We start from the raw sequence: 18076 nt of genomic DNA on the forward strand, positions 1-18076 counted from the left end.
CCCCGGCTGGGCCTGGCAGGGCGGGGGCCCGGGGGCGGCGGGGGCCCGGGGTGCCGAGGCGGGGTGGGTGTCACTGCCCCCCAGGGGCACGCGTGGGGCGGGTGGCGCGGTCCGGGGGAGCCCCGCGCCCCCTCACCCGAGGGTCCGGCAGCAGGAGCCGCCAGGCGAGGCATGGAGCCCCCTCCCGAGAGCCCAAGGGACACCCCGAGCGTGGCGGACGCTGCTGCCGAGTTCCTGAGCCTCATCGGTGCGTGCCTCCTCCAGCCTCCCTCCCCCTGGCCCTGCCGCGCCGTGCCCGCTGCAAGGTGCGGGGCACCGGGCCCGGCAGGAGGGGCCGGAGAGCGAGGGATTGAGTGAGGGATAAATGGCGAGGGGCTCGGCCCAGCCTGCGGGGGGGATGGAGACAGGGAGGGGCACTGGGCAGGGGCGACAGTCACTTCGGGAGGGAGTGACCAGAGCGACCATCTCCTCGCGGTCACCGTCCCTCTGTGCTGGGGTCACCGTCCGTCTGTGCAGGGCTGAAGGAGCTGGAGTGGTGCCTGTTCGCTGAGACGCTGGCAGTGGTGGCCGTGGGGGCCCCACCAAGGGACAAGGCAGAGGGCCAGTGGTGGATGGCAGCCCAGTGGGCACCCTACCAGCGGGAAGGTGAGCCGGTGCAGAGCTGCATCCTGGTGCAAACCAGGTTCCGAGGCAAGCGGGATGGTGTGCCTGCCTCCAGCAGCCTCAAAGGTGAGCCAGGGGTGGCTTTTGGGGGATTCCTTCCTCCCCAGGGCTGGAACATCCCTGTCCACCAGCCCCCAGGGCTGGGAATGGGGACGGTTCCAAGGGGATTGGTTGAGCATGGCTTTGCTCTGCCAGCCTATGTGACCTGGCAGCTGGAGACCCTGGAGCAGGAGGAGCAAGAGCGCCTGGAGGTGACTGATGTGGCAGTGGCATGTCCCCTTCCCTGTGTCCTACCCGCTGCCCCGGGGTGTGCCCTGCAGTGGTGCCCTCCTGGGGGCTGTGCCCCCTGCAAGGCTGCTGTGGGTAGTCTGGCATCTTTCGTCATGCTTAGACTCCAGCTCTGCCTGACCAGCCTGGGCCCCATCCCCTCCTCTGGGCGGCAGCTGGTGTGGGGAGTCTCCCACAATGCCTCTGGTGTGGCACCCCGACTGACAGCAGTGCTGGGGGTGTCACCTCACAGGAGGGGTGCCCTGGCTCTGCCCTCCACCCCGTGCCTCCCCCCCCTCCCGCAGCTCAGACCACACCCCACCGAGAAGACGACCCACATCGTGAGCCACCAGCACGGGATGACGGTCACGAAGACCCTGCAGGAGGGAGAGGTGAGGCTGAGGGCAGGGCCACATCCTGGGAGGGAGCAGCACAGCTGGCCTGCCTCGCCGGGGGTGCCCAGGCTCGGGGGCTTGCTGTCCCTGGGGATGCAGTGGCTGTCCCATGAGGCAGCCAGGTCTCTCTGCAGGCAGAGCCACAGTGCCACAGCTTCTCATACAGCCGGGCCAAGCTGCGGGCGCGGCTGCTGGAGGGTGCCAGCCTCCTGCTGCTGCGGGTGCTGGCCCGCCGGCAGACAATGCCCCCCGACCTTGTCTTCCCGGCCATCAACAGCGAGGGCGACCTGTGCACCTGCAGCTATGTGAGCCGCCAGCCAGGAGGGCTGTGGGATGGGCGGGGTCTGGCTCAGGCTGGGGACACCAGGGTGGGATGCGGGAAGTGGGAGTGGGCAGAATGTGGTTGACAGCACGGGGGGACGCGTGGGGATGGCAGCTGGGGGCAGGGGCGGCTCTGAGGCAAGGCTGACCCCTGGCCGTACCGCCCCCAGTCTGCCCTGGGCATCCAGCGGCAGGCGGTGGGCTCGGCAGAGACAGAGGTGTTTGTGATCGAGCGAGCCGTGCACGCCAGCACAGGCGCCACCGCCGTGTGGCACAGCAGCTTCCTGCCCAGCGGGTAAGGACAGGGCTCCGGCCAGAGGCACCCAGCCCTGCCAGTCTGGAGGGAGGCAGGATGGGAAGCTCAAGAGCTCTTCTTCCCCTCTCAGCCGTCTGGCTCAGCTGATGCAGATTGGCTCCCCAGTGCTGATGCTTCTACAGGATGAGTCCATCCTCAGCAAGTCAGGTACGGAGAGGGGAGGCTTGTGCCCCCCTCCCCCCAGCAAAGGCAGCCCCTCCCCGCTGTCTGGAAGCCCAGGGGGAACACTCTGCCCTGCCTTTCTGCTGCCAGGTAGGTTTGAGCCCCAGCTCCCCTTCCCCAAAGAACCCCTGGACTGGGAGGAGGACATGGAGCTCTACTCCTATTTCCTGGACAGGAAGGTAAGATGGGTGTACATGGGGACAAGGGACATGGGGCTGTGCCAGTCTCCAGCAAGGTCTCCCCTGGTGTTTCCAGGAGGCACATTGAGGGGGCAGGCTGACCAGCATCCTTCCTCACGCCTTCTTAAGTGTGGGAAAGGACCCAGGCTCCTGTCCCCCTCACTCTGGCACAGTGCCCAGGGGGGAAATGTATGTTCATGCCCACCCCACCCATCCTGTCCACCCCACTGCAGGAGGAGCTGCAACTATCCCATGCTGCCTACCTCCAGCAGCACCCCGAGGTCCGGGCACTGCTGTCTGATTTCCTCCAGGCATTGCTCCTCCAGCAGCCACATGACACCATCTCCTTTGCTGCGGAATTCTTCGCCCACCAGCGGCCCATTGGGACCCCCTTTGCCTCCACTGGGGCTGCCAGCCCCCTCCCCAGCTCCCCAGCTGGCCACCCTCCAGCTAACAGCAAATAAAGCAGCCAGCACTGCCTGTCCAGTCTTGTTTGCTTTGGGGAAACTGAGGCTCAGGGAGGGCAGGTGGAGCTGAACTGTGTGCTGAAGCCCCACCAAGCCTTCTGGGTGGGACCCTGTCCCTCTCCCAGCTGTTCCAGCCCTTGCTTGGGGGGGGGGAGGGGTACCTGGGGCATACTGTGGAGCAGGGCCGGGCTCACATCCCTGCGCCCGCCACCACCCCACGTGTTCCTGTGAGACACCCCTTGCCCATTTCCCTGTGGGACACAGCCTGGCTGGCAGAAGGGTACCCACTTTTGTTGGCACAGCTTGGCACTACAGCACTGGCACACCATCCTTGGCGTGAAGGTCCCTGCTCTGAGGGCGATGTGAGCACCCTGTGCCCCAGAGGCTGCCTGGCTGGGTGCTTCCCCCAGCAGCCAAGGCTGCATTTTGATCTCCTTATGCAACACGTGCCTGCTTCCTCCTCACTCCCACTTCTCTGGCATTTCCCCTACTCCCGTGGGGCCAGCCCTCCCTTTTCGCTCTGTGGGACACCGTCCCCTGTCCCCACAGTCACCCAAGCAGAACCTTTGGCACGTGATGGACAGTGACATGCAGACAAGCTCCCACGCTCCGGCGAGGGTGCCTCGTGTTTGCACGTGTGTGAGGCAAAGGGGAGGGAAGGGGAGGGAAGGGGCCTCCTGGCATGGGAGGAAGGGGGGAACCGAGACTGTGTGGGCTTATAAGGGTAGGGAAGGAGCACTTCCTTCTCCTATCCTCCTCCTCTCCTCCTGAGGAAGGGGAGGGATGACACAACTGCGGGGGGGATCCTTTAAAAGCTGGGCAGTGGGCACTGCACTCAGAGCTGAATTCAGGAAGCCTCAGCACTGTGGCTGGATCGGGTCCACTCATGGCATCACTGGAACCAGGTCAGCCTCACAACACTTCTTGGGTCCCCTTGTGCCTCCTTTCGTTCCCTAGACCCCCTTCTCTCCACCCTGGGTCCCCCTCGCTGTGCTCCATCTTTCAGTGGGCACCAATCCCCCCCGCCTGTCCTGGATTCCCCACCTGCCCCATCCTCTGTTCCCTCAAGCCTGGGAGTGTGATTCAACAAATTCCCAGGATGTAGGTGGGCTGCAAAGGGGGGATTAGGACCAGTACCAGCTTCTTGTCCTCACTCTATGCCCATCCAGCAGCAGGAGCTGGAGTAGGGTCCCCTCCTGTGCCTGCTGCCCAGAAATGCGCTTGGCTCTTGGCCTGATGAAGATGAGGCTCAGACCAGGGGTTTTAGGGACACCTGAGGTGGAGGTGGCATCTGATCCCTTTGGGTAGCTTTTGATAGATCCCATATAGCCATCCTCATGCCCTCCCCGGAAAACTGGTGCTTTCCCCTCATGGGGTTCGTCAGGCAGGGTCAGGTGGGACTGAAGGAAGCTGGTACCAGGGCTGCCAGCTCACCAGTGCCGTTGTCCCCCTGGCAGGCCGCCACCTCCCTTCCTCTTCCTTGTCCCCCTCAGGCCTCACCAGGTCCCTGAACAGGGGCCCCATGTCCCCACAGCAGCCTAGCACTCAGGACCAGACCCTCCTGGATGAGCTCATCAGCATCCCCAAGGGCAGTGGGGTAAGTGCTGCAAGGCTCCCTCAGGGAGGGCAGGGGAGTGGAACAGTGCTGCTGGGAGGGGGGGAGGCAAAGGGCCGCTGCCGTGGGGAATACGTGTCTTGGTCATGCCCTGGCGACCTGCCCCCAGCTGCCCAGACCCAGGTCAGGCAAGTCACAACCCTAGGATGAGTGTTCCCATGGTTAGAGTTTTCCAGATGGAGAAATTGAGACAATGGGGCGATGCTACCCAGCCACAAGGATCACCCCACTGCTCACACACCACCTCCTGGGCCACCCCTGGATGAGCCCAGTGGGGCTCCCAAAGGCTGCTTGCACCCCACCAGGCCCCCCCACCCCTCACCCCATCCTTGTCTGGTCTTGGGGCAGTGGAACAGAGAAGGGGAAGGATTAGTATTCCCTAGTCAGGAGGAGTAGCAAAAGCAGAGGACAGCCGTGGAATCCCATGGGATGCCATTAATAGTGCCTGACAGCCCTGGGACCCCCTGCAAACCACTGTCCAATGTGTCAGACGGGGCTCACTGTCCCTCCGGCACTGCTGCTAACAGGGAGAGGCTGGGGGCAGCAGTTTCCTCTCCAAAGCTGTCAGGAAAATGCCCTCCGTGCGCTGAGCACAGCCCCGCGGGCAGCACCGGCCGAAAGGGGGCTGGATGTGCAAATGGGAGACGCTGGCTTGGAACGGAGCTCCTGGCTCTGACCTGCTGCCTTGTCCCAGCCTGGGTTCAGCTTTAGGAAACTCTGGGCTTTCACCGGTCCCGGCTTCCTCATGAGCATCGCCTACTTGGACCCGGGCAACGTCGAGTCAGACCTGCAATGCGGGGCCGTGGCGGGATTCAAGGTGAGCCCGGCTCCGGGCTCAGGAAGCAGGCGGGGGTTTCGTAACTTCTCCAGCGCCAACGGCTGCCCATGGCAGCTGGCTTCCCCAGCCCGGGAGCAGGAAGGGCACGGGGGGGGCCCCGGCACAGGGTGAGGACACCCAGGGGTGCCAGGGGGGCGCCCCTCTGACTGGGCTGGGAGAGCACCTGCACCCCGGCAACCCTGCAACCCTGGTAGAACCGGGGAGCCCTGGGCGGCTGGATCCTGCCCAGCACCCAGTCCCTGCTGCCTCCCTCCCTCCTGTCCCCCAGCTGCTGTGGGTGCTGCTGTGGGCCACCGTCCTCGGGCTGCTGTGCCAGCGCCTCGCCATCCGTCTGGGCGTGGTGACCGGCAAGGACCTGGGCGAGATTTGCTACCTCTATTACCCCAAGGTGAGCAACCACGGGAGGCCACTGGGGGTGACAGTCTGGAACCCTGTGCTTGGGGTGGTGACAGTGCCAGCGGGGCCTTGCAGGGCTGCAGAGGAGCAGGAAGATGCTGTGAGCGACCTGCCTCTCTCAGGGGCTTCCCGAAGCCCCCAAAACTCCGGTGACCCCCACCTAGTGCCCACACCCCCGCAGTACAGGGACCCAGGGTGAGGCGGTAAGCAGCTGCTTCAGCGTCCCGGTCTGCCCTGGGGACACATGAGAGCGTCCCCGCGGGAGTGAGCCCAGGCGTCGGGGCAGCAACGCCAAGCCGAGACACTGGAAGGCCTGGGCGTGTTGGGACAGAAAGTGGGGGGATCAAGAGGAGGGATCACATGACACAGGAGGGGGGAGTTAGGGGTCCCATCTAAGTGTCAAAATCCTGATGGGGGGAGGGAGCAAAGAAATGCTGGCTGAATGACAGGTCCCCAAAAGGAGGGTTGGATGCATCCCTCTGCCCCACCTCCCTCAAACCCTCCTATCTAGACAGACGGGTCCTATCCTCAGCTCTCACTGGGGCAGGGAGGAGGACGGGGGGGGGGGAACAGGCTCTGATTTAGGACCCATCTTTCATCCTGAGATTGTAATGTGAAAGAAGCTGAGAGAGGTCCCCCGGGGTCCCCAGGCTGCTCTAGGTGCCTGCTACAGCCTGGAGACAGGGATTTGCACCCAGGATGCTGCACTAGCTTTCCCAGAACTAGGCACCACGGTGGGCTCAGGCACCTCATGGTGCCCCGTCCCCTCCAGGTGCCCCGTGTGCTGCTCTGGCTCATGATTGAGATCGCCATCATCGGCTCGGACATGCAGGAGGTGATCGGGACAGCCATTGCTTTCAGCCTGCTCTCAGCTGGCCGGTGAGCCTCCCCACAGGGACCCCCAGCCTCCCCCATGGCCCTGCTCCACAGAGGGCCGTGTATCTAATCCTGCCCCTGGCCATCCTGCAGCATCCCCCTCTGGGGTGGGGTCCTCATCACCATCGTGGACACCCTATTTTTCCTCTTCCTCGATAAGTATGGTGAGTGCCAGGATGAGGGCTGGGGGTACTGCCAGTGCCCACGTGGCACCAGTGTCCCCTGCTCTGTTTCACCCCATCTCTTGACCTCTCTAGGGCTCCGCAAACTGGAGGCTTTCTTCGGTCTCCTCATCACCATCATGGCCCTGACCTTTGGCTACGAGGTGAAGGGGGGAGCTGGGGACAGCCCTTTTCCTGCAAGGCTGGCAAGGGACCCCGCCACATGGTGTCCCCACTGCTACCAGCCTGTGGTGGGGGGGTGGCAGCTCACAGTGCCCCTCCTCACTGCTTCCCAGTACGTGGTGGTGAGGCCAAGGCAGGCGGAGGTGCTGAAGGGCATTTTCCTGCCCAGCTGCCCGGGCTGCGGGCAAAAGGAGCTGCTGCAGGCCATGGGCATCATCGGCGCCATCATTATGCCCCATAACATCTTCCTCCACTCCTCCTTGGTCAAGGTGAGATCAAGGAACTGCCATGGGCACTGGTGCCAGGGTGCCTCAGGATACACTTGGTGGGGACCAGATGGTCCTGGCTATGGGACAGGGGTGCTCACATGGCCCCATGACACCCATGTCACTGGCCATGCCCAGACACGGGTGATCGACCGCTCCAAGAAGGAGGCAGTGCAGGAGGCCAATATGTATTTCCTGACCGAGTCCTGCCTGGCCCTCTTTGTCTCCTTCCTCATCAACCTCTTTGTCATGGCTGTCTTCGGCGAGGCTTTCTACCACCAGCGAAACGAGGACGTGGTGAGTATCACCTCATGGCCACGGGGACGTGATGGCTGTACCCAGCTGTGGACATGAGTGGGACGGGCATCCCCTGGGGACTGCACATTCTCATTCCCCGAGAGGCGATGTGTGGGGATCCCCTGTGTCTGTGGGAGCTGCTGGGTGGCCGTCACACTCGTGCCTGCCATGCCTTACAGCACAACAAGTGCATCAACAGCAGCATCAGTCACTATGCCGGCATCTTCCCCACCAACAACAAGACAGTCTCTGTGGATATCTACCAGGGGGTGAGTGCCACCAGGCTGTGTGCAGTGAGCTTTCATTCCCATTTGGGGATATAGCACTCTCCCCATCGACCCCTGGGGCTGGAGGCGGTTATAACCCCACTGGAAATCTGGGAGGTGATGGGAATGCCTGGGGTAGGGAACACTTTAGGGTGCCCACCGGAGTGTCCCTACACAGGGTGTCATCCTGGGCTGCTATTTCGGGGCAGTGGCACTGTACATCTGGGGCATCGGGATCCTGGCAGCGGGACAGAGCTCCACAATGACCGGGACTTACGCAGGGCAGTTCGTCATGGAGGTGAGAGATAGGGCTGCCGGCCCTTGCCCCAGGGAGGGGCTGAGAGCAGGGAAATCACAGGTGGGCCCTGGGCAGAGAGGTTCCATGGGCAGCACGCTCCCCCCAGGAGTATTTGGAAGGGTTAATTGCCCATCATTCCTGCAGGGAGCTGGGGGGTGGCAGCTTGCTAGCACCAGCGTCCCTGTTCCCCAGGAGGTGGGATGGAGACAGTGCCCACCCACTGCACCCTGTGGGTGCCCCACGCAGTTTCCCTAATTAACAAGATCCTCTGTAACGAGTCGCAGCTGACACCTAGTGGGGCCCGGCAGCCCTGCAAGAGCCCGCTCGGTGCCGTGGCACAAATGAGGGGGAGATGCCCCCCATGTTCCCCCAGCCAGGGTTCCGGGGGTCGCCCTGACACGGCGCCGCAGGCACAGCGAGGTGCGGGCTCTGCCGTGTTCCAGGGCTTCCTGCAGCTCCGCTGGTCCCGCTTCACCCGGGTGCTCCTCACCCGCTCCTTTGCCATCCTGCCCACTGTCTTGGTGGCCGCTTTCAAGGATGTCAGCCACCTCACAGGCATGAATGACCTGCTCAACGTCCTGCAGAGCATCCTGGTAAGGGGGTGGGAGGGCATCGCCTCCCCAAACACCCCAGCCTGGCAGCCACAACATCCTCATCCTGCTCTCCTTTCAGCTGCCTTTCGCCGTCCTGCCTGTGCTCACCTTCACCAGCCTGCACCCGCTCATGCGGGATTTCAGCAACAGCCTGTGAGTGCTAGGGCACGGGGAGGCACAGAGGAGGCAGAGTAGGGGGCTCTGGCTGCAGACACCTTCCCTTTGGCCCATCCTGCCCCCCCAAACCACACCATGGGGCAATTAGTGTACGGACATTGGAGGGGCATGCTCATTCCCACCTGCCCAGGGCAGCCAGAGCAGAACAGACCCCATCACTATCTTTGTCATCCTCCTCCCAGTGACAATCTGGTTCCTTGGGCACCCCTGGACTCTCAGCATCCCCCTGGCACTGCCAACCTGAATTTGGAGGGTGGACAAATCCACACCTAGAGCCCCACCACAGGGTGAAATATAGCTGTGAGGTTCAGAGATGTTCCAGTTGGGGTCTGGTTCACCTACAAACTCAGTTCCCCCAGCCCTCTGTGCCCAGTGGCCCACAGGGTGGGGGCCCTGCCCTGGCACTGATGCCCACTGCCCGGCTCGCAGCCCGGGGAAGGTGCTGATGACCCTCATAACGGGGCTGGTCTGCGCCATCAACATTTACTTCGTGGTGGACTTCTTGCCAACACTGCACGGCCTGGAGTACCACATTCCCCTGAGCCTGCTACTGGCTGCCTACGTGGCTTTCGTCGCCTACCTGGTAGGGCTGGCACCGCGGGACAGGGGCGGGACAGTGTCCTTGGTGGGTGCTCATCGACCTGTCCCCTTTGCCCCTGCAGATCTGGACATGCAGCATCGCACATGGAGCCCGGTTCCTGGCCCGGGGCCACCACAGCCGGTTCAATTTCGGTCTCGCCCTCGACCCGACAGAGACACGGTGACAGATCCCATCCCTGCTTGTTATCCCCACATCCCTGCTCACCGCGGCCTCCTGGACACGGATTTGCTGCCATTCCGAGTCCGGGCATGTTTTGGCCAGACATGCACCCAGCAAGGAAAGGGTTAACAGACAGGCAGCCCTCCCCCCAGGATCTGCGAGCTCAGCGCTTCTTCCCACCCCCAACCCCCGCCAATTCCGGGGTGCTGGTCCAGGCTCGATGCGAGGGGAGTGGGATAGAGCGGGAGATTCTCCCATCCGCTGGCACAGACGCTTCAGTGAATGAGCCGCGTCGGAGACTTCCCCTGCTCATTACCGCCAGGAACCGCCGGCCCCCGGGACCGCTAATCACGGCTGGGGACCGCTAATTACCGCCGGGGACCGCTAACCACCCCCCGCCGCCGGCCCCGGGACCGGCCCCATCCCCACGGGGGGCTCCGAAACTCGGGGGGAGGGGGACGGCTGATAAACGGCGTGTTTGGAACCGGCCTCGGCCTCGCTGCTGCTGCTGCTGCGTGGCCCCGGAGCGGGGCGGGGACCCCCGGGCCCGTTCCGGGGCGGCCCTTGCCCCGCGCGGGGAGTGGCAGCGGTGCCACCGCGCGGCCGTGTGGGCGCGGGGGGCTCGGCGCCAGCCTTTCGCATTCCCGCGGGGGAGCGGGGCGGCGGGGAGCCGTGCGTGCCTTCTCCGCCCCGGATGCCCCGTTTCCCGCCCGCCGGTAGCGCCGGATGCGGACGCGGGGCCGCTCGGGGCCTGCCCGGTGCCGCTCGGCGGGCGGGGGGGTCCCGGCGCTCCGGCCCCGCCGCGGGCCGCGCTGGCGAGACGCTGCCCGGCTGTTTCAAGGCTCCCCCCTCTGCCCAGGACCCCCGGCCCGAAATCCCCCTTCCCGACCCACGCCGGCGGCTGCTGGAGGTGGAATTCTGGGGGCCGGGCACCCCCCAGCCCGTGCCCCCCACTCCGGGAAGGGACCCCCCCCCGGGAGCGGGGGCCGCGCTTGTTTATGTGAAGAATGTCCCCTTCCTTAAAAGGGCGATGGCGGACGGGGTGGGGCGGTGCCTCCCCCCGCCTGCGCGCCGGCCCGGCCTCTGCTGCTGGAAGGAGGGGCCAGAGCTGTGGGGCCCGCTGAAAGGCGGGGGCTCCCTCTTCTCCGGGGTGCAGCCGAGCCAAGCCACGGGAGGAGGAGTAGGAGACGCCCCCGGCTCGGGGTGCACCTGCCCGGGGGTACAAGCCTTTGGGGGAGGGTCACCAAGGGGTAGGGGGACATCGGGGTGGTCTTCGGTGGGCGGAAGGCTGGAGGGACCGGGGTCCGCAGGGTTATTCCTGTGGGATTTGCTGTTCTCCAGCTGGAATCTGCAACCCAGAGCACCCTCAGCCCACGGACAGCTGCCTCCACCCAACCCTTAGGAGGAAGGGTCCCCCTTCAAGACTTATCTCTGTGGTCCCTTGGCCATGGGGCTGCCCTTGGTGGGGCACAGCTCCCAGGGCACGGGCTGGATTGAAGAACAGGAGAAAGCATCCAGGACTCTAGTCTAGGAGCAGTTCGGTGGGACAGAAGGGTCCCTGAGTGCCCAATTGAGTGGAGCCTTGTGCCCGCGCCCTGCAGCCCCAACAATCCAGCTGGGCTCTGCCTACTCCTGGCCTGGGTTTGTCCCACAGCCCCAGGACAGGGACAGCGTCTCCCTGAGCTCCCCAGCTCAGCCTGCCCCCAAGCAGGCAGTGGAACTGGAAGTGGTGCTCCAACCACGGCTGCCGGCATCGGCCCGGAGACTTTTCTAATTGCATTAATTGGAGGACTAACAGGGCCTGTCTGGACTCACCGGGGAGGGAGGAGGAGGATGTAGCCAAAGGGACGAGGGTCCTGCAGGGGACAAGTGTGTGGCCTCTGCAGCTGTCCCCACAGAGAGCAGCAGCCCAGCCCAGCCCGATGCTGGGGATGAGGCAGACATCCCATCCAGCTCCACCTGGGCTAAAGGAGCACAGAGGTCAGCCCAAAACAGAGAGCAGAGGAAGCACAGCCTCTTTCTTCCTTTTCCTCCTGGTGGACCAGGAGACAGCGATGGCTGCCCGATGTGGGAGGCGGCTGCCGTACTGAGGAGGGGCAGCGAAACTGAGGCACGACCGCTGCGTGCCGTCAGAGCCGGCAGAGGGGGTGGCAGGATGCAGTGTCCCTGTTCCCAGCAGGGGCTGGTCCCTGCCACGGCTGGCCGGGGGCTCTCGGTGCCGGCATGCTCCGCGTGGAGCCCAGCGTGCGGGAACTGCAGGTGCACATCGGCTTTGGCACTGCCCGAGCTCCGCCTGCCCGCAGCATCGCGGCTCCCTGCGGGGGCACCTCCCAGTCCCGCACCCCGTTCCCCAGCGCGGTCACCTGCGGGCACGAGTCACGTCCCTACTGAGCCAGAAAAGGCGATCTCACCTCCTGAGGTTCCCAAACCGCAGGGGGGAGAGGTGGAAAGATTTCAAATGAGCTCAGATGGGAAATTTCCAACCTGCTGCACCCTCGAGGCAGCGCTGGCAGAGCGCTCAGCATCTCCTGCCCCCGAGGTGGCGAGGGTGGGGACAGGGACGGGGCCCCTCCAGGGCCGACGCTGCCTGGGCGGGCTTGGGGGGCACGGCGGTGAGAGGCTGCCCCGGCAGAGCCCCGCAGGGCTAGCGAGGGGAGGCGGCTGGGGGATGCTGCGCTTGGGGGGCTTGGGGGGCGGATTTCCTCTGAGCGACTTGTACTATCCACAAGCTCCCGTCGAGTCGCTTTTCAGAGAGCGCCTGGAAACAGCCCCGTTTCCCCGCCGAGGGCAGGAGGGAAGGAATTGTAAGGGAAAATATATGTATTGATAATAGAGACTTATTAATTGCCCAAATAATTGGGGGATTGCAGGGGAAAGAGTGATAGAAAGCCGCGGCGGTTATCGGTGCGGCCCCCAGCACCTGCTGTCCGCACGGCTAGCCGGGGCAGGCAGTGCGGGATGTGCCCCGGGGGTGATGGGGACCCCCCAGCCCCGAGCCGCTAGTCCAGGGTCTCTGCTCCTGGGGACCTCCAGCACGGCGGGACGTGTACATATGCCGGGGGCAGCTGCAGAGGGATCCCCGGGCTGCCAGCTGGATGTGGGGTGACAGCAGGTCTCATCACCCTCTCCGTGCTCTCTCAGTCGTGGCGGGGAAGTGTGGCAGAGCCCGGCGGCGTGTCGGGGACTCCTGCACGCTCACCATGGAGCAAGGGAGGTATCTTTCCCAGCCAAACCACAGAACACTCCCCGTCTCGGTCCCAATGGCGGCTCGGCGGGGACCCCCGCTCCTGCCGGGCGGCGCGGGTGCCGGGAGGAGGGAGGAGGAGGAGGAGGAGGGAGAAGGAGGAGGGCCCCCCCGCCGCCGTTGCCCTTTTAAGGGGTTCCTTGAAACCGCGCCCGGGATCCATGTTTGCAGCCCCAGCCCGGGCGGAGGAAACTCCATGTTGTAACAAAGTTTCCTCCGCGGCGCCGCTCCCGCGCCCGCCGCCCCGCGCCGCCGCCGGCCCCCGCCCCGCCTCCCCCCCCGGGGGCCGCGCCGGGGGGGGCCGCCCCCTCCCACCCCCCCTCCCCGGCGCCCATGGAGCACCAGTCCATCATCGCCCAGGTTAGCAGGGAGGAGGGGAGCGCCCCGCTTCAGGAGAAAGGTAACGCGCAGGGGCATATCGCTCCCCCTCACCCCCTTCCTGTGCGGGAGAGGGGGAGGTCCCCGGGGGGTTGGGGGCCTGCGGGGGCCGCTCCCGGAGGGTGTGATGAGCTGCGCGCCGCCTCAGCCCGCCCCCCTGCATCCCGCTGCCCAGGGCTGGGGAGATGCGCTGGGGCTGCAGCTCGGAGCCAGCGGGGCTGCCTGCAGCCGCCCGGGCGCGGGGGGCCGTGGTGCGGCCCCTTCGGAGCCCGGCGGTGCCCTGGAAGGCTCGGGGCGTTGCTCGGATTATCTGCGCTGTTTCCTCCGGAGCCGGGCGAGAGGTGCGCGCAGCGCCGGCGGGGAAACTGAGGCAGGAAGGGCGCCGAGCGCCGTGCTGCACGCCGGCGTCCCCTTCCCCGTGTCCCCTCCAATCCGCCAAGGGGGTTTGTCGGGGGCCGCCGCTCGTCTCCCTGGCCTGGGAAGCTGCCAGGGCCGGGAGGAGCAAACGCGGGAACGGGCCCCGTCCCCAGTGCGGAGCTCCTGCCCCACGGGCTCCCCACTGCGGGCTCGGGGCCCTGGCCCGCCCGAAGGGGGTACAGCCGGGGCGGGGTGCAGCCCCGGCCCCGGGACCGGTGGGGCCGCTGGAGCCGTCACGCTGCCCCTGGGGCACGGGGTGGGCAGGAGCAGCCCCTCTGCCTCAGTTTCCCCTGGCTCCGCCAATGGGGACTGCGGGAACGGCGCCTAGGGGCGGGCGCTTCGTCCTGATTGGCCTCTCGCCTCCGGTGCACTCGAGTCGGCCAATGAGACGAGGGAGTTGTCTGGAGGCGGGGAAAAGAGCGGGCGTAAGCCCCGCCTCCCCGGAGAGGCCCCGCCCCCAGGACCCCCCTCCCTCCCTGCCGAGCGGGGCTGTGCCCCCCGGGCGGCGCACCGGCACCGGCCCCGGGTCAGCCCCGCGCCCTGCTCTAGGGTCTCCGGCCACGCTGGGGGCCCGCGGGGGTCACTCGCGGAGTGCGATGTGCTGGGTGAGGGGCTGCGGGTGGCCACCAAGCGCTCGTGTCAGCGACGCTGCCCTGGCGCCGTGTCTTGGCAGGGCGGGAAGGCCGACGGGATGGGTGTCGGGGTCTGATAAGGGCACGGGGGCTCTGGGGCAGCACCCAAACGTGGCTCACCAGGCCCCCAGTGCTGTGCTGGGAGTAGCCGCGGGGTACCTCTCACCCCCCTTCTGCCCTCCCGCAGGTACCCAGACCCCTGCCAAGAAGCCTCGGAGCCGCAGCATTCTCCAGTCCCTCTTCTGCTGCCTGTGCCGCGATGAAGGGGAGCCCTGCACCGGCACCACTGGCGCGCCGCTGCTGGTGGAGGAGAACGGGGCACTGCCCAAGGTAACCCCGCACCCCCAGCCTGGAACTGGCGGGGCTGGGCTGCCATCCCCTGCGCCTCCCCTGTGCGGGCAGGGCTGGGGGGTGAGCACTCGCTTCTCCCAGTGCCCCCCTCTGGCCGCCCTGTGGATCCCCTGCTGAGCCGTGTCCCCCTGCTGCAGGCTGCTGTCAAACACCTGCTGCCCGAGATCAAGCCGCAGGACGCCAGCAAGCTCTGCGTGGTCATCGACCTGGATGAGACCCTGGTGCACAGCTCCTTCAAGGTGGGGGACACCCTGGCCCACCCCACACCTCTCCCCCACATGCTCTCCCACCTGCTCTGCCACCCTCTTCCCACAAAGTGATGCCCAGCGCCCAGCACAGCCTGGCTGGGTCAGCTGGGGTGTCCCTGTGAGGGGGCTGTGGGGCTGGCAGGGGTGCACAGTGAGCATAGAGCAGGCAGCATTTGGGCAGGGGGTGCCTGGCGTGCCCAGTGCTCATCCTGGTGTGCCCTTCCCCAGCCAGTGAACAACGCTGACTTCATCATTCCCGTGGAAATCGATGGCATCATGCACCAGGTAACAGTGGGGTCAGTGCCCGGTGGGAGGGGGGCATCATTCCACCTCCCTGAGGACCGGGAACCATCCCAGTGCTCTGCACCAAGGGGTGGTGGGAGGTACCAGGGTGCCAGCTTGGCACATTGCGGGGCAGAGGTGGGTGCCCCTCTCTTTGCAGGGCAGGGAGGTGAGGGGCGTCCTGGCATGCTGCCTTCCTGCAGTGGCCAGCCCCGGTTTCAAGTAATCCAGGATAGGCTGTGGTCTGGGCAGTCAGCCTGTTCTCGGTTACTTGGCTCTGGAGCCGGCCGGACACTTCGCCCCGGACGTTCCTGTGGGGCTGTGCCATCCCCCCGCCCGCACAGGCAGCTCCCGTGAGGCATGGCCAGGGAGCTGCTCGCTGGCTGGGTGCGGGGTCACAGGTGTCCCCCGGGGAGGGGGGACATGGGGGCGCTGGGTGAGCCGTGGCCGGTGCCAGCAGCGCGCTGCCCTCTCTCCGTGCCCGCAGGTGTACGTGCTCAAGCGGCCGCACGTGGACGAGTTCCTGCAGCGCATGGGAGAGCTCTTCGAGTGCGTGCTCTTCACTGCCAGCCTGGCCAAGGTGGGTGCCCCTCACCTGCCCTGGCATCGCCCACCCCTTCCCAGACACCCCTCCAGTGGCACAGCTCCCTTGCAGCACCAGCACTGGGCAGCCTCCCTGCCTGCCCCTCCAAGGCACTGGCCAGGGAAACTGAGGCACAGTGAGACCTGGCACCAGTGGAGAGCTGGGTGCCGTTGTCACTGTGCGGTGGGCAGGGCGGTGTGGCGTGTCATAGTGATCCCCCTCGCGTGCCTCTAGTACGCAGACCCTGTGGCTGATCTGCTGGATAAATGGGGGGCTTTCCGGGCACGACTTTTCCGGGAATCCTGTGTTTTCCATCGCGGCAACTACGTGAAGGACCTCAGCCGCCTGGGCCGTGACCTGCGCCGAATCATCATCGTGGACAACTCGCCCGCATCCTACATCTTCCACCCCGATAACGCCGTACGTACCCGCAGGGCAAGGCTGGGCGGCGTGGCGAGGTGATGCAGTGGGGGACCCTCTCTCAGCGTCGTCCCCTGTGCCACTGTGTCTCCTGCAGGTGCCGGTGGCCTCCTGGTTCGATAACATGGCAGACACAGAGCTGCTGGACCTGCTGCCCTTCTTCGAGAGGCTCAGCAAGGTGGAGGACGTGTACGCAGTGCTCAAGAAGCAGCGGACTAACAGCTAATGGCCCCCCACCCTGCGGGTGCTGCGAAGGGGCACCCCCGGGGGAGCCAGGTGCCTTATTTTGGGGGAGGGAGGGTCCCGGTGCGCCCCGCATCGTCCTCCCCAGCCCCGGTGGGTGCGGGTGCCCTCCGTGCCTGCTGGTGGTGGGTGATGTGGGTGCCCCTGCCAGGAAGCTGGGTGCTCCCCTTCCCAGAGAAGAGGGGCCATGGGTGATCCACTGCCTTGCTGTGCTGAGGACCTATTGGGGGGGTCCCATCCTCCTCCACTGTCCAGCTCCTGCCGCCTTCCCCCCCAACCTGTGTCCCCCCTCCACGAAACGGTTCTCAGGTCCTTTTCCCCTCTGTCCCCTGATTGGGGACGGGGGTTGGGCTCAGCAGCTGCTGCTTTCCACTGCCTTTGGGAGGACTGCATCCCTCCATCCAGAGTCTGCCTGCTGGGAGGCTGGCAGCCCTTGGCCCCTGTCTGCCGAGGCTACAGGACAGGTAACACCTTGTCACCCTCTGAAAACGCAGGGAGTCTTACTGGCCTCGGTGCATAGGGCTGCCACCCTGCCCTTAACTCTGCCCTGGGTGCAGCTGATCACCTCGTGGGGGGCATGTCCTTGCCTCTCTTCATGCCTGCTGCCCCCACCTAGGGGTTGTGTTTTGCAGGGGCAGCCCAGCCTCAGGGCTGAGCCCCTGGGCACCAATGCCTCCCACGTGCCTTGAGACACCGTGTCTCTGTTCCCCCTTAGCCCTGCAAAGGGTGTGCCTGGGGGGGGCTCTTTACTCGCCCCCTCCAACTTCGGTTTCTTCTCATTTTGGGGGGGAGGTGGCCTCCCCACCTCGCCAGTTACACTGTGTCACTGGGAGCCACTCTGGTCACCAGCAGAAGGGTCCCCTCCCATGGCGGGGGAGAACACCCCCCGCTCCATATCCATCTGCAGCTTCACCAGAGGCTGCTAGTCCTGGGAGAGAGGGACCCCCACACCAGCCTTAATGTGCCCCTCCCAGCCTTACCCCAGCCCCAGTCCCCCAGCCGGGAGGGGGTGGGGGACACCGCAGCCCCCCGTAGCCTCGGGTTACCCTGACCCCCGTGGGGTTGGACTTGTGCCAGGGTGTCCCCCAGCTTTGAGGGTCTGGGGGCTCTCAGGGAGGGTTTTTCTGGGGGGGGCTGAGCTCAGCCAGGCCTTTTTTAATGTCACAATACGGACAATGCCTCATATCTTTTTAGAGGGAAAAGCAACGGTTTCCCAAAAAATCATGGGTGCCTTTTTAGCGCTGTGCCAGCGCGGGGAGCGGGGCAGTATTTGGGGGGTGGGTGTGAAGGGTTTTAGCTTTCCGGTGCTGTTCAGCCGGCTCCTGCCGGCACTGCCCCGCTGGCGCTGCTGGGGGTCAGCAGGGGTCCCCCAGCCCCCCCCACGCCCTGCCCTGCGCCGGGGGCTGGTGCAGCACAGCTCCCTGGATCCCTGCCAGCCCCGGGCCTCATCCTGCCCTGCCGGGAGGGTTGAACTCAGCACTTTATATTCGACAAGTCAAAGGGCGCCAGCACAGCCGCTGCCCAGCGAGTGCTGCGGCACCCGAGGAGTACGGCCCTGCCCTGGGCACCCTTGGGAGCTCTGGGGGATGCAGAGGCAGCATGGGGGGCTGGGGAGGGCTGGGGTACCAGATCCAAGTGCCTTCATGTGATTAAAGCTGTCAAACCATCTTAGAAAGAGTAGTCCTGAGTGTGTGCGTGTGTGGGCACGGGTACGTATCACGCGTGTATCGCTAGTGGCTGTGCACAGTGAGGGGGACACAGAGCCTCTGGGATCCCCTGAGT

General features: G+C 65.6%; 3 protein-coding genes across 10 annotated transcripts; all 3 read left to right on the forward strand.

Moving 5' to 3' along the window:
* Window positions 1-10: 10 nt before the first annotated feature.
* Window positions 11-2855, forward strand: LOC119703121 (ciliogenesis associated TTC17 interacting protein). 5 transcript variants are annotated; one of them, XM_038142415.1, is made up of 9 exons: window positions 11-247; window positions 517-729; window positions 859-914; window positions 1236-1322; window positions 1460-1630; window positions 1817-1941; window positions 2033-2109; window positions 2219-2303; window positions 2537-2855. In XM_038142415.1, exons 1-9 carry the CDS (start codon window positions 172-174, stop codon window positions 2838-2840), a joined length of 1194 nt encoding a protein of 397 aa, XP_037998343.1. In that variant the 5' UTR covers window positions 11-171; the 3' UTR covers window positions 2841-2855. The 5 variants fall into 5 exon arrangements, with proteins under 5 accessions (XP_037998343.1, XP_037998345.1, XP_037998344.1 ...); XM_038142417.1 differs by having other exon boundaries at window positions 2615-2855; XM_038142416.1 differs by having other exon boundaries at window positions 2215-2303; window positions 2537-2783.
* Window positions 2856-3530: 675 nt separating this feature from the next.
* SLC11A1 (solute carrier family 11 member 1) lies at window positions 3531-10337 on the forward strand. Of its 4 annotated transcripts, none has more exons than XM_038143515.1 (15): window positions 3531-3675; window positions 4264-4367; window positions 5080-5202; window positions 5492-5611; window positions 6392-6498; window positions 6589-6659; window positions 6753-6820; window positions 6953-7108; window positions 7244-7402; window positions 7582-7671; window positions 7847-7966; window positions 8410-8559; window positions 8639-8712; window positions 9166-9319; window positions 9399-9631. In XM_038143515.1, exons 1-15 carry the CDS (start codon window positions 3657-3659, stop codon window positions 9498-9500), a joined length of 1617 nt encoding a protein of 538 aa, XP_037999443.1. In that variant the 5' UTR covers window positions 3531-3656; the 3' UTR covers window positions 9501-9631. The 4 variants fall into 4 exon arrangements, with proteins under 4 accessions (XP_037999443.1, XP_037999441.1, XP_037999440.1 ...); XM_038143514.1 differs by having other exon boundaries at window positions 3606-3675; window positions 4228-4367; XM_038143512.1 differs by having other exon boundaries at window positions 3605-3675; window positions 4228-4367; window positions 9166-9777.
* Window positions 10338-12886: 2549 nt separating this feature from the next.
* On the forward strand, window positions 12887-17946 carry CTDSP1 (CTD small phosphatase 1). The gene is made up of 7 exons (XM_038143153.1): window positions 12887-13140; window positions 14355-14497; window positions 14656-14757; window positions 14995-15051; window positions 15536-15628; window positions 15866-16051; window positions 16149-17946. Exons 1-7 carry the CDS (start codon window positions 13074-13076, stop codon window positions 16275-16277), a joined length of 777 nt encoding a protein of 258 aa, XP_037999081.1. The 5' UTR covers window positions 12887-13073; the 3' UTR covers window positions 16278-17946.
* The last annotated feature ends 130 nt before the right edge of the window (window positions 17947-18076 follow it).

Source organism: Motacilla alba, chromosome 7 (assembly GCF_015832195.1).
Source record: "Motacilla alba alba isolate MOTALB_02 chromosome 7, Motacilla_alba_V1.0_pri, whole genome shotgun sequence".
Taxonomy (NCBI): Eukaryota; Metazoa; Chordata; class Aves; order Passeriformes; family Motacillidae; genus Motacilla; species Motacilla alba.